This window comes from Mobula birostris, chromosome 26 (assembly GCF_030028105.1).
Source record: "Mobula birostris isolate sMobBir1 chromosome 26, sMobBir1.hap1, whole genome shotgun sequence".
Taxonomy (NCBI): domain Eukaryota; kingdom Metazoa; phylum Chordata; class Chondrichthyes; order Myliobatiformes; family Myliobatidae; genus Mobula; species Mobula birostris.
The window spans coordinates 25,235,960-25,251,417 of NC_092395.1; the positions used below are offsets into that span (position 1 = coordinate 25,235,960).

General features: G+C 45.0%; 1 protein-coding gene across 2 annotated transcripts; it reads left to right on the forward strand.

Annotated features, from left to right (window-relative positions):
- Positions 1–533: 533 nt before the first annotated feature.
- kxd1 (KxDL motif containing 1) lies at positions 534–14,961 on the forward strand. Of its 2 annotated transcripts, XM_072244006.1 has the most exons (6): positions 534–645; positions 5,885–6,131; positions 6,774–6,880; positions 8,274–8,426; positions 12,280–12,326; positions 14,361–14,961. In XM_072244006.1, the coding sequence occupies exons 3-6, from the start codon at positions 6,786–6,788 to the stop codon at positions 14,573–14,575; spliced, it is 510 nt and encodes a 169-aa protein (XP_072100107.1). In that variant the 5' UTR covers positions 534–645; positions 5,885–6,131; positions 6,774–6,785; the 3' UTR covers positions 14,576–14,961. The 2 variants fall into 2 exon arrangements, with proteins under 2 accessions (XP_072100107.1, XP_072100105.1); XM_072244004.1 differs by lacking the exon at positions 5,885–6,131 and having other exon boundaries at positions 535–645.
- Positions 14,962–15,458: the final 497 nt, after the last annotated feature.

A 15,458-nucleotide genomic window follows, 5' to 3' on the forward strand; every position in this document is an offset into this window, starting at 1 on the left:
GATGTTTCTACTGTCTAAATGAAGAGTCCCAACCTGAAATCTCAATTGCCCGTTTCCCTCCACAGATGCTGCCTGACCTGTTGAATTCGGCCAGCATCTGCCATCTCCAGTATCAGAGAATACCTTGCTTTTAGAGGGGCCCTGCTAAGAAAGTCCTTCATTGTTGGAGGGATAGCATTGACAGAATATTTCACAGTACAGGGACTGGGGGCGTTTCTGTGCTGGAAAGTGCACAAACGGGGAGTATTAATGACAGAGTTCTACTCTGCTGTAAGTGTCTTACTGTTGGGCAGTACTGAAAAGTGTCATCATGCCAGAAGGCAGTGCCGAAGGAACAGTCCTAGGTGTTTTATGAGATTATTTATCCCTCAGTCCGTATCCTCAAAAGGCACCATTGCCGTGCATTAACTCCCCCTCAGAAGCGAAACGTTGGCTGAACCCCTGCTACCCGGCCGGGACACCCCGCGGATCCGCGCTTTAGCGCCTGGGAGACCCCGTGTCAAGGGCGGGAACCAGTGGATGGTGCGCATGCGTGCTTTGGTTTCCACGGTGACGCTGTGGAGGGGTTGGTGGGGGGGAAGTGGATCTGGTAGGCCCGACCCGGCTTATGGGAACCGTGGAGCGTTGGAGCCGCAGGCCTGACCGGTGAGTGACAGCAGTTACTGAGGCAGTGTTGGTAGAGGCTCAGCTCCCGGCATAACACAGGAACTAACGGGAGCTTGCAGACATCTAACTCTGTGCACTGTATTGGCGAGTGTAAAGCTGTCTAAAGAGCACAGTGCTGATGAGTACCAGTCTCCTGATTATAAACTCGGGGTCAATACGATGGGAGACGGCTTTATCACTGTATAATAATGATGGAGTTAGCTTATCTGAGGTATAACACCGAAGTACTGGTGGGACAAGTCAGTCCCATCAGTATTGGGGTGCAGAATCGGTGGATTAGGTACGTGTAATACTGGAGTGCAGGAAGTGCCAGTGGGGCAGGGGCGTGTGACACTGGAGTGCAGGAAGTGCCAGTGGGGCAGGGGCGTGTGACACTGGAGTGAAAGGAAGTGCCAGTGGGGCAGGGGTGTGTGACGCGAGTGCAGGAAGTGCCAGTGGGGCAGGGGCGTGTGACACTGGAGTGCAGGAAGTGCCAGTGGGGCAGGGGCGTGTGACACTGGAGTGCAGGAAGTGCCAGTGGGGCAGGGGCGTGTGACACTGGAGTGCAGGAAGTGCCAGTGGGGCAGGGGCGTGTGACACTGGAGTGAAAGGAAGTGCCAGTGGGGCAGGGGTGTGTGACGCGAGTGCAGGCAGTGCCAGTGGGGCAGGGCCGTGTGACACTGGAGTGCAGGCATGCCCGTGGGGCAGGTGTATTACTGTGCAAAAGTCTTAGGCACACTAGATTTTTTAATGTAAGTATTGTTTTAGATGTTTTTTTATTGTCTTCTGCATTAATGTGTCAGAAAAGAGCAAATTTTAGATTTCCAAACATTCACTGTTAGACAGAAATGTTTGTATTTTGTTAAAGAAATTAACCTGTTAAGTAATGGACTACTTATGAAATGCAAACTTGATTATTCTGTAGGTATATAGCCTGGTGCATGATTAAACAAAGGTAAACAGCTGGTAATGATCAATGGCATATTGAGTAAAATGAACTAAACTGATTAACTGAAACAGAAATGGGCGTAGAACGAATTAAATTTAGCGGAGGACAACCAAACTGGAAGGTGAGAGTGTGGTGGGTGTGATAGATTAGCATTCAAATCATCAATTCTTACACGACAAGAGTAAGCATAGCAACAAGACGTAGATGGCTGTCCTGCATCAGCAAAGTCTTTACCAAGCATAAATTTTGTGGCAGCTGGGAGTTTCAACAAGTTCTTCTGAAGAAGCACAAAGAAACTGGCAAGGTTGAGGACGAGAAGCACAGTGGTCGGCCACAGAAGCTGAATGCAGCAGGCGAGATAAATCAAACTGAGTTCCCTTCTAAATTGGAAGAAGTGTACCACTGCTATCTGCTCTGAACACACAGAAACCTTTGAGATCCAAATATTCTGGAGAAGTCTTGTCAGAAGTGGTCTTCATGGACGAGTTGCTGCCAAAAAGCCATTCCTTTGAAATGGAAACAAAGCCAAGAGACTCACCTATGCACAAAAACACAAGGACTGGGGTGCTGAACAATGGCAGCAAGTGTTCTGGACTGACAAATCAAAATTTGAAATTTTTGGTTCCAACAGGAGGCAGTTTGTCCATGGAAGAGCTAGAGAATGCTACGTGGTTGAGTGCCTGCAGCGAACAGGCACGGTAGAGGTTCCCAGAAGATCTGGGGCTGCATTTCTGTAAATGGAGTTGGTTGTTAGATCAGGGATGTGTCTGATTGGTCCCAACATGACAATAACCCCAAACACGTGGCCAATGTCATAAAGAGCTATCTTCAGCAAAAAGATGAATGGGTTCTGCAAGAGCCTCCACAGAGACCCTATTTCAGCATCATCGAGGCTGTCTGCAATTACCTAGAGACAGAAGCAACCAAGACAGCCAAAGTCTGCAGAAGAACTGTGGATAATTCTCTAAGATGCTTGGAGCCAATTTTTTTTTATATAAAACAGCATGATAGTATACTTAAGACACTGGATGCATTTTTAAAGTTGCAGGCAGTGCCGGTGGGGCAGATATGTGTAACACTGTGAGTGCAGGCAGTGCCAGTGGGACAGGTATGTGTAACACTGGGCACAGGCAGTGCCGATGGGACAGGTATGTGTAACACTGAGAGTACAGGCAGTGCCAGTGGGACAGGTATGTGTAACACTGTGAGTGCAGGCAGTGCCGATGGGACAGGTATGTGTAACACTGAGAGTGCAGGCAGTGCCAGTGGGACAGGTATGTGTAACACTGGGCACAGGCAGTGCCAGTGGGACTGGTATGTGTAACACTGTGGGCACAGGCAGTGCCAGTGGGACAGGTATGTGTATCACTGTGGGCACAGGCAGTGCCAGCGGGACTGATATGTGTAACACTGGGCGTGGGCAGTGCTGGTGGGACAGGTATGTGTAACACTGGGCGTGGGCAGTGCCGGTGGGACAGGTATGTGTAACACTGTGGGCACAGGCAGTGCCAGCGGGACAGGTATGTGTAACACTGGGCACAGGCAGTGCCAGCGGGACAGGTATGTGTAACACTGTGAGTACAGGCAGTGCCGGTGGGACAGGTATGTGTAACACTGTGAGCACAGGCAGTGCCAGCGGGACTGATATGTGTAACACTGGGCGTGGGCAGTGCCAATAGGACTGATATGTGTAACACTGGGCGTGGGCAGTGCTGGTGGGACAGGTATGTGTAACACTGGGCGTGGGCAGTGCTGGTGGGACAGGTATGTGTAACACTGGGCGTGGGCAGTGCTGGTGGGACAGGTATGTGTAACACTGTGAGCACAGACAGTGCCAGCGGGACTGATATGTGTAACACTGGGCGTGGGCAGTGCCGGTGGGACAGGTATGTGTAACACTGTGGGCACAGGCAGTGCCAGCGGGACAGGTATGTGTAACACTGGGCACAGGCAGTGCCAGCGGGACAGGTATGTGTAACACTGGGTGTGGGCAGTGCCAATAGGACTGATATGTGTAACACTGTGGGCACAGGCAGTGCCAGCGGGACAGGTATGTGTAACACTGTGAGCACAGGCAGTGCCAGCGGGACAGGTATGTGTAACACTGTGAGCGCAGGCAGTGCCAGTGGGACAGGTATGTGTATCACTGTGGACACAGGCAGTGCCAGTGGGACAGGTATGTGTAACACTGTGGACACAGGCAGTGCCAGTGGGACAGGTATGTGTAACACTGTGAGCGCAGGCAGTGCCAGTGGGACAGGTATGTGTATCACTGTGGACACAGGCAGTGCCAGTGGGACAGGTATGTGTATCACTGTGGACACAGGCAGTGCCAGTGGGACAGGTATGTGTAACACTGTGAGCGCAGGCAGTGCCAGTGGGACAGGTATGTGCAACACTGTGGACACAGGCAGTGCCAGCGGGACAGGTATGTGTAACACTGTGAGCGCAGGCAGTGCCAGTGGGACAGGTATGTGTAACACTGGGCACAGGCAGTGCCAGTGGGACAGGTATGTGTAACACTGGGCACAGGCAGTGCCAGTGGGACAGGTATATGTATCACTGTGGGCACAGGCAGTGCCAGCGGGACAAGTATGTGTAACACTGGGCGCGGGCAGTGCCAGTGGGACAGGTATGATAATGTGGGACACAATGCTGGTGCAGCATTTAGATCCTTTGCCTCACTGTTAAAAGGATGTGGAATTGTTCATGATCTCAGGTGCTGCCTGTGCACATTCTCCCTGTGAGTCTATGGTTTACACCAGATGATTCTGTTCTCTTCCACGTCCCAAAGTTAGCTTACAAGTTTCTTTAAAATTCCAAAGCTTAAGTGGCAAAAGAATCAAGGGACAATTGGTGGGTGTAGTGGATGTAGAGAGAGCGTGAATAAGCTGCAGGGCCATGGGGGACATAATCAGAGGGGAAATGGCACTGGCGGGATGGCTCGGCTAGAAGCTGGCAGGGGGCCAGCTGGCCAAATGGCAGCCTTCAGTGTCATAATAGATAGCTTTGTGAATCTGAGCTGCTTTGAGAGTTAGAACTGTGACTAGGTGGGATAACTAGTGGAATAGGTCAGTCATTGTATAATATTTTGGGGTAGTAGTGGTGGGCATAGAGCTGTAGCTGAATAACATTAGGTTACAGTACCAGTAGGGGCAGAGCTTTTCCTTCGTAACCCTGGAATACTATTCCCATGTTTAGAGGTCTGTATGACATTGGGTAAAGTACTTCTAGGGCCAGGTCAGTCACTGGGGCACTGACCTGGTATGTTAGTGGTATGAATGGATCTATCGCTGAGGAACAATTATGATGGGTACATGTCTGTTGCTGTGTAACATCTGAGTGCTGTATTGATGTGGATAGGCTTGACACTAAAGCAGTGTCAAGCCTGTTCATTTCTGGTAGGTGCAAATGTGAGCCTGCAGTAGATTGATGTAGACCTATCTTTGTATATGCTGTGGAATGCCATGTAGCAATAGGAGCCTGTAGAGAACTGTGGTTCAGTATTAGCGGGTATTAATCTGTCTTTGAATGATACAGGGTTATAGTATTGATGGAGACAGGTTGGTTATCAAAGAATGCTAGAGTTGTGGGGGGGGGGAATCATTATTGCTTTCACCTGCTGTGATATCACAACGCAGTATTGGAGACAGCTCTATCATTAGCTGCTAGGTGCAGGTGTGATTGTTTCTTACTCTAGAGCTGTCTGTCCCAAGTCACTTTATAACACTGCAGGTCATTGCAGAAGGGATTGGGTCTGTTGCTGAATGTGGATATAATGCTGTTGGTTGTAAATCTGTTGCCATATTACACTAGAGTACGGAATTGTATGTTGTCTATTGCAATACAAGTGTAATAGATTTGAGCCTGAGTACATTTCTGGTGGATGTAGTTGTGTCACTGTGTAAAATGGGTGTAGTATCACTGGGAATGGGCCAGTCATTATAGAGTATTATGGATGGAGGTCTGTCATTGTAGTGGAATACAGTAACTCCCCAGGTTAAGAACATCCAACTTACAGACAACTCGTACTTATGAACGGACTGCCATAAAGCCTATTATATTAAAAATTTGAGTTAAATACAATGGTTCGTATTAACGAACGCACGCACTACTTTGTGACGTTCATGAAAACATTGCGCGGCTTCAACAGTTCGTTGGCTTGAGGAAGGAGAACGCCGTCTGCCATTTTAAGTCGGATCACGTTGCCGTTAACACTGTGTTGAGTGTGTAACTTTGTATTTGGCTTATATTTTTCTCTTATTTACCCTTGTAACCATGCCTCCAAAGCGTAAATCTGACGCAAGTGCTGGTGATGCATCAAAGAAAAGGAAAACGATCACGACTGAGAATAAAGTGGAAGTAATAAAACGATCGGGAAAAGGTGAAACGCCATCAGTCATTGGAATGGAAAGGCTATTGATAATTTGGTTAGATGATCAAAATCAGTGTAATAAGCCTATTAGCCTTACTTTAGTGCAAGAAAAGGCTCGAAGCCTTTTCAATGATTTAAAAGTTGCACGTGCAGCATGTGGAGGTGATTATGACTATTATTATGTACTGTACTATTACATTTAAGATGTTTTAGCGTACTTGGAAGTGTTTCTTAAATGTTTTATATGCATAGAAAGGTAAAATATATACTATATACTAAGACAAACATTTGACTAACTGACGCGAAATAAGAACCATATGTACCTGTTCCAACTTGCCTACAAATTCGACTTAAAGACAGACTTAGGAACAGATCTCGTTCGTAACTTGGAGACTGCCTGTATACAGTGTTGGGGATAGGTGTGTCATGGTGTAACATGGGTATACTACCCAAATGTTGACTATTCATTTCCCTCCATGGGTACTGCTTGGCCTGCTGAGTTTCTCCAGCATTTTGTATGGGTTCCTCAAGATTTCCAGAATATGTAGAATCTCTGGTGTTACTGTACATTACTTGTCTCTGTAAGCTTGGGCTATAATACTGTGGTGAGTATGGATTTGTTGCTATACAACCCTGAGATGTAATGATGGGTACAGATCTTTCACTCTACAAACCTGAGTACAGTACAGGTCTGTCAGTGTATGAGACAGCATTGAAATTGTGGCTGCAGGTTTGACATGTTATAATGTGGGAGAGTATTATGGGTTATTATACTCCAGATAATTATTATTACGTCCATACCAGGCTGCCACAGGGATGGAGTCCTCAGCTGCCGGGGTGTTCTGCAGCAGAATGTTAAGCATGGTGAATCGTGAGGATGTTAATGCCATTGTCCAGGCACAGAGACACATGTGAGTACCTTGTTCTGCAGACATTGACTAGCCTCTGCTGTTCAGGTGTCAACAGTCCTTGGAATACTGTTTTCATTATGATCTGAGTTGATCATGAAACTAACATCTGTTTATTCCAGTTGTTTAAAGTGAAACATTCAGAGCAAATTAACATTGTCTTTCACATCTACGCAAGCTGAATATTGCTATCATAGTTGTTAAATGTTTTGTTTTGCCATTTTAAAGTCAGTTGCTTCTGTTTTATTGAGCTACTGTAATTTTTTATTGCTGCAAATAAAAATAAAAAATTCATCTTGAACTCGCCAACCATTGTTCACTAGCTAATTATCAGACTTGGAGAAGTTAAGTATAATTATGCAAAGACAGGTGGCAAATTAGGAAATTGAACAAAATATAGAGTATGAATAGCCAGAAATAGGAAAGAAAAATCAAGAGCTTCTGAAGATATTTATAAAAGGTTAAGAAAGCAAGTGTTGGTTCAGTGGAAAATGAGTTAGTTCCTTGGACTTGCTGATATTGAGTAAAAGGTTGTTGTTGCGACACAGCTCAACTAGCTGACTTATTTCACTGCTGTACACCGCCTCGTCACTATCTATGATCCAGCCCACAATGATGGTGTCATTGGCAAATTTGTAGATTGTATTGGAGCTCTACTTAGCCACAGAATCATAGGTATAGAGAGAGTAGAGCAGGTGGCCAAACATGCATCTCTGAGGGCTGCCTTTGGTCAGTGGAGAGAAGGTGATGTTTTTGATCTGCACTGATTGTGGTCTCCCAGCGAATGAGGAAGTTGTGAATCCGGTTGCAGATATAGAGTCTCATGTCTTTAGAGCTTGACAGTAAGTTCTGAGGGTATCATGGTTTGAATGCTAAGTTGCAGACAGTGAACAACTGTCTGACATATCTTCTGATCAGGTGGTCCTGTGCAGAGCCGGCAAGATGGTGTCTGCCATAGACATGTTGTGGTGATGGGTGAACTGAAGAGTTCCCTGTCCATGTATTGAGGCAGGAGTTGATTCAAGCCAGAACCAACCTCTCGAAGCAATTCATTACTGTCAACGCTGACTCTCTAGGACGCAGGTCTCATATACGTTGTCTCTCACTGGGATAAGTGTCCTAGGGACACTGACTCTCATTGACCTTGGTAGTGTATTTTGATTTGACAGAATTAACGAACCTTGGGATTCATTGCCCTGTTGGTAAATTGACCATAGCAATAGTCTTGTAACTCAAAATCCCTCTTGTGAAAATCAAAAAATTGCAAATGCTGGAAATCTGAAATTATAAACAATAAAAATTGGAAGCACTCAACAGGTTAGATGGTATCTGTAGAAATAGAAACAGAATTAACATTTCATCCAAACCTGTACCTTCATTTCATGGTTTCTCCCAGGCTGGACCGTTTTGAAAAAACAAATGAGATGTTGCTGAACTTCAACAACCTGTCGAGTGTGAGACTGAACCAGATGACTGATCGATACCTGCACCACACCCGGGCTCTTGTGGAGATGAAAAAAGATCTTGACAGTATCTTCCGCCGGATCAGGTACAGTGTTAGGAATTGGTACAGTGAATGCAAGAGCAAAATATACCATTTGTCTTGCAGGGCATCTTGTTCTGCTATGGACTATAATCGGCACCCAGTAATGTGCTGCCCTGTTCTCTGGTTCCTGATACACTCCCTCTTGAATTCTCACGGACTCCCTCACCTGATATTCAGTGCTGTTCCATTCTCTTGTAGACCTTGGAATATCCTCTGATTCTTGCCCATTCCTTCATCCTCACCTTTGTGGCTCCAGCTCTGCCTTTATGACTACGGAGCTTCCCCAGTCTCTGCTGTTCCCCTTCTCCTTCCCTCAAGAGCGTTTACAGCCGCTTTCCTTCACTCCTTAGTCACTCTTCCTCTCCCCAACAGGGTGTGTATTGATTTTCACCCTTTCATCTTTATCTATAGCGTCCTTGGCTTCCTGTTGCAGCTTGGATCTATGCTTTCTCTAGCTTTGTCCCAATCTTAGTAGCAAAGTGTCCTATGGAGTTCTATGCCTGGTTCCCTAATCTAGCTCTTATTAAGTCCCACCTCCACGTAAGTCCCTTGAGAAAATGAGCCAGGGACCCAGCTGCTGGGTCTCTTGTCACCATCAAATGAGGACAGAATCAGAATAAATCACTGACTTATTCTGTTTTGCGGCAACAGTAAGGTGCAAAGACATAAAGTTACTGTAAATTACTGCACGATGGTGCCGGTGAGCCATGGTGATGTTCTGCAGGCTATGTACAATACTTCTAAATATACCCCTTTTGAATTATTCTCAATGCAATCTGTATCTGTAATTTTCCCTTAGGCAGTGTACTTTTAAATCGACTTAATGATCTACAGATTACATGATCTTCTAAAAGACTTGGCGGATTTAACTCTTAAGTAAGCAGCTGCAGCACCTTTAAGCAGACAAAGGTTTATCATAATGGCCAGAAGCGAGGCAGGAGTTGGAGAAATCCAAGCCAGGCTGAAACACAGAGGAATGAGACCTCCTCTACCCTGCATCTTGTTAGCTAATGTGCAGTCATTGGAGAACAAAACTGAGGACCTGAGGGCAAGATTGCTGTATCTGAGGGAAATGAGAGATTGTTGTGTTCTATGTGTAATTGAGACATGGCTTACTCCCAGCATGCCAGATACAGTAACCCGAGAGCTTCTCAGTTCACAGGATGGACTGAACTGCTCTGTTCAGAAAAGGCAAAAGGTGGAGGTGTGTATTCAATGATGAATTCTGGGTGGTGCTCCAAAGATTAGGAGGTGGTCGCAGGAGGCAGACGAGTGGTTACGGGATTGCTTCAAGTCGGTGAACTGGGCCGTGTTCAAGGACTCATTAGTGGATCTGAATGAACGCACCATGGTTGTCACAGACTTTATTAGAACAGTTGTAGATGAGAGTGTCCCTACAAAATCACTCAGTGTCTTTCCCCAACCAGAAGCCCTGGATGAACCATGAGATCTGCAATCTGCTGAGGGCCAGCTCAGAGGCACTCAAATCTGGTGACCAAAAAAGGTCCAGGTATGATCTCCGAAAAGCCATCTCATGGGCAAAGTGGCAATTCTGGATTAAACTGGAATTAATGAAGGATGCTGGATAGTTGTGGCAGGGCTTGAATGCTGACATTTATCAAGTTAGATCGAGTGACATATACAATAGCAGGGCTTCACTTCCAGATGAGCTCAATGCCTTCTGTGCTCACTTTGACCATCAAAACATAGAGGACCCGCAGCCCCCAAAGATCACGTGATTTCAGTCACTGAGGTTGATGTGCAATCATCCTTCAGGAGGATGAACACAACTTAAGCATCCAGCCCAGATGGGGTACCTGGCCAAGTACTAAAGACCTGAGCTGACCAACTGGCTGGAGATCTTTAACCTCTCACTTCGGCAGTTTGAGGTACCCACCTTCTTCAAGTAGATTTCACTTACACCACTGCCTAAGAAAAATGTCCTACACTAGCATTTAAATCCACAGTGATGAAATGTTTTGAGAGGTTGGTGGTAAAACATATCACCTCCTGCTTGAGAAGCTACTAGGATCTGCTGTTTTGCCAACTGGAGTAACAGGTCCACAGCAGATGCTATCTCTTTGGCTCTTCACTATACACTGGAACATCTGGACAGCAAAGATGCATTCATCAGGATGCTCTTTATTGACTACAGTTCAGCATTCAATATTACCATCCCCTCAAAGTTACTCTATAAGCTCCAAGACCTTGACCTCAATACCTACTTATGTAACTTGATCCTAGATTTCCTCACTTGCAGGCCCCGGTGATTTTGAATTGGCAACTACATCTCCACAATCTCCCTCAGCCCAAATGCATGACAAGGCTGTGTGCTTAGCCATCTGCACTACTTGCTTTACATTTCTGATTATGTGGCTGAGCACAGCAACATTCAAGTTTGCTGGTGACACCACTGTCATAGGCCGAATCAAAGGTGGTGATGAATCAGCATATAGGAGGGAGATTGAAAATCTAGCTGAGTGGTGCAACAGCAGCATCCTCTTACTCACTGTCAGCAAGACCAAGAAGCTGATTATTGTTTTCAGGAGGTCCACGAGCCAGTTCTGATCACGGGATCAGAGGTGGAGAGGATCAGTAACTTTAAAATTTTCAGCATTATTATTTCAGAGGACCTGTCCTGGGTCCAGGATGTAAGTGTAATTACAAAGAAAGGACGCCAGTGCCTCTACTTCCTTAGGAGTGTACGAAGATTTGGCATTACGTCTGAAACTTTGCCAATCTTACAGATGTGTAGTGGAGAGTATATTGACTAGTTGCATCACAGCCTGGTATGGAAGCAACAATGCCCTGAACGGAAAATCATACAAAAACCCTGCATCACAGGTAAAGCCCTCCCCATCATTGAGCACATTGACATGAAGTGTCGTTGCATCTATACCCAGGGGCTAGCACCACCCAAGTCATGCTCTCTTCTCGCTGCTGCCATCAGGAAGTTAGTACAGGAGTGTCAGGACTCACACTACCAGGTTCAGGAACAATTATTACCCCTCAACCATCAGGCTCTTGAACCAGAAGGGACAACTTTACTCAACTTCACTTTCTCCATCAGTGAAATGTTCTCTCAACTTCTGTACTCATTTTCAAGGACTCTTCATCTCATGTTCTCAGTATTTATTGTTGATTTATTTATTATTATTTCTTTTTTTATTTGCACAGATTATTTTCTTTTGCACACTGGTTAAACATCTAAGTTGATGTGGTCTTTCATTGATTCTGTTATGGATTTATTGAATATGCTTGCAAGAAAATGAATCTGTTATGTATGGTAACATGCATGTACTTTGATAATAAATTTACTTTTGGATATTGAACTTTGAAATTTAAGTAGTGCACAAATAAAAGGAATAACTAGAGATTCAGAAATCTGATGGCAGAGGGGCAGAAGCTGTTTCTGCTTCAAGGAGAAGCTACATCAAGATGGTATTATCCAGTCCAACTCTGCCTTACCCCACTCTGAGGGGGATGTGTTTTTGAGGAAGGGCACGGAAAAGAAATCTCCACCTTTGCCAAGTACACTGATTCTCACTGTTCTTCTGGTTTCAACCAGTAGAGGGAGCAGATGCAACAATATATGCTAGCGGCTGGTTACGAAACAGTCAACTTTTTTACACGTGGCTCATTTGCCCTGTGTGCAGCTGTGTATGTGTGCTGATGCATCATCTTTCTGCATAAAGATACAGTCACTACCGCTGTATATAGAGCTGGAACATTCAGATTCTGCAGTAAAAAGTCTTAGCAAGTGGCCTGGATGAATGGCTAAAATTAATTGAAAGGTTTGCAGTAAAGTGCTTTCTACGGTCTGATTAGTCACTTGATTATTTTTTCTCACCTGCAGGACACTTAAGGACAAACTCTCAAAGCAGCATCCGGAGGCATTCAGCAGTGAGTATGTACAGGGGGACTGTACACTTACTAATATCCTTTGTATTCATCTTTGGGGTTCCCAAGTAAGAGTGGTCTAGGAATGAAAATGAACTTTCGCATTTGACAGCATGATCTATGGAGTAAGTTCCCTGTCTGCTCTTAATGTAATGAGGGGAGGGGTAGTTGGTAGATGTGGCACGTATTCTCAGCATTGGCTTCATTCAGAGTTCGTGGATTCTCCAGTAATGTTTGTATTGAGAGATTAAATCTTTAATCAGTAAAGAGTTCAATGAATAAGTAAAGCAACTGCTTGTTGGCTGAAGACAGTGAAGAAATGGAATAGGTTTGGTTAGATTGAAAGAGTAGTTGGAACTCAGTGCAGAATCTCAAGACAGGTTGAGCACTGGGAGAGATGACAGGGTTGGCTGTGACACAACAATTAATTATAAGAAATAAAGTGGATGTTGAATGCTGTGACAGCTCCAAATAGATCAGTGGGAAGGAACATATATGATTGGGTTTTGGTAGCAGGATTCAGAGACAGATGGGGAAAATTTGGATTCCCAGAATCTGAGTTGATCTATAGTTTATTTGGGTTAAACTGGTTTTGATTTTGATCTTAAAGAATAATTATTTGGTTTGGAATCTACAATTCACCAATTTCTGTACGTAAAGCTATGTACAACTCAGTGCATTTCACACCAGCCAATGCTGCGGAATTGCCCAAGGCATTTTTCACTGATTGAGAGAAAGTCAGCATTTCTGTCCGTTGTTGGCGTATGTACTTTGTTGAAGCACATATTAGGCCACAAGACATGGAAGCAGAATCGGGCCATTTGGCCCTTTAAGTCTACTCAGCCATTTCATCATGTTGACTTATTATCCCTCTCAACCCACTCTCCTGCCTTCTCCCCAAAACCATTGACACCCTGACTAATTAAAAACTTATTAATCTCCGCTTTCAATAAACCCAGTGACAGCCTCCACAGCTGTCTATGGCAATGTATTCCACAGATTCACCACCCTCTGGCTAAAGAAATGTTGACTGTATAATTCAATGTACTCGATGTGAGTGGGTGTAGAAATTACATTTCCTTTTGCAAAGAAGTTTAGAACTAGGCACTGTTTATATAGTAACTCATAAGTAAGTCTTAAAGAAATTTTAACAGGCTTGTTAAAATTGATCCTGTTTTATTCAAGGGATCATAGGCTGGGCCAGTAGTTTACTGATCATCACCAGATGAGTTGAGTAGCTTGCTGGTACCTTTGAATCAGAATCAGCCATAATGCTCTTCTGGAACCACACACAGACTAGATTTGTTAAGGCTGGTAGATATCCTCCCTGGAGTTTCTTTAATAAAACATAGGAGCTTTTGAAAGATATTCAAGTAATTTCATGGTCATCATTACTGGTAAGAACTTCACTCCAGGTATATTTAATTGAATTTATATCACCAGCTGCGGTAGAGAAACTCAAGTTTGTGTCCAAGCTTCTGGACAATAGTGGGGAACCTGTCCTCATAGGGAGTGGCAGAAGTGAGTGTCAGAGTCTGCTGTAAAAGTTAGATGAAACACATTGTGGAGGGAGGAAAAGCAGGAGTGTGCTGTTTGCGGGGTGGGGGGGAGAGACACTAGCATGCATCTATTGTGCAAAAAGCCTTTTTTTTTGTTGTGGACTCAGGCAAGATGCCAGAGCACACCTGATAATGTGAACAAGTAGGTTGTGGCTGGAGACCGGGAGAAGTTAACACATCACCAAAAGGAAAGGAAGTTGGATAATTAAATATTCAGATTAGTAGGTAGAGTCAGGACATCAAACGGAATGGGTTTCCATATCCACTCCACTGATGAGTGGAGCAGCAGTGTGTATGATAGTGTGCCCTGGAATGGTTGAGTATTTATTAGTGCCCATCCGTTAACCAGGTACTGTCTCCTTGTCTCAGCCGTGCTGAGCTCATTTTATGTATTCACCCAACCAGGGCATACTGCCATAGGTTTTTCATCCGGGTTGTGTGTGCTGGTTGCTGATCTTTGTTTGTGTTTTGAGGATAGGTATCCAGGAGTCCCTTGATGTGGAAGATGAAGACCTTGATCCTAATCCAAAGAGCTTGTTACCTCTCTCCGACACTTTAGAACTGAGCTCCGATTCCAGTAACACCAGCCCGACTTTACTGACGCCTGGAGCAAGCGGGGACTCGGAAGATGCGCAGGCGATCAAGGAACAGGATGGACACGTGCATCTCATGACTGATGGTGGAGGAGAGTAAACTCCAAACATGTACCTGCAGAGTGTTCCTCCATTGGGAGGGGGAAAGGCAGTACAAAAGCCAGGCCCAGAGACCTACTGTGCTCACAAAGAAGCTTCTGGTGTGTTACTGTTGAGGCCAAGACACTGGGTTAATGCCTGTGGGGGAGAAATGAATTCTCCCCAACCATTCACTGTCTCTCTTGTTCAATTTAATTGCAGTGGATTACTCCATGAATCTGATCACTGTGAGTCTAGAGGTTTACAGTGAAGCTCCTGCTGCATGGTTGTAAGGATTTTACGGTGAGATACAGTTGCTATTCTGCACTCGCTGTGTGATTGTAGGATTTCTGCGGCGTGGATTTATGATACAAGTGTAAAGTGCAACAATAAAACGTAGCTGGCAAAGTGGAATTCTTTTCTTGTTGGGTGTGAGAGGTTAATGTCTGGAAGCTAATCAGAAACATGGGAAATGCAGATGCTGGAAGTAGCTGTTGTGGTTGGAATGCAAGAATGGGCAGAGGGAGGGTGATTTTTTTGTTCATTCATTGTGTTTATCTTGTGCAGTGATGCAACTAATATTAGGGAGATGTATGTCTTGGCAGATTGGATGCCACCAGTTTGACACCCCCCCCCCCCCCCCCCCCCCCCCCCCCCCCCACATTTTATGGAAATTGCTACTGGTTATGTTACAAAGGAGCCAAGTGCTTCAGCAAAAAAAAGCTTCATGGAAACAACAAGTTTAAAGCAGGATTCCTGTGTAGGGCTGCTAGTGTTTTGTGCTCAAGCTCAGCTCTTTCAAAGTAATGAAACACTTTAAAAAAAATTCTGCTCTACTGGTAAGCTCACCCATTTCAATAACACACTGAGTTTCAGGAAAGCAATTATTAAAGGTAACCTGCTGA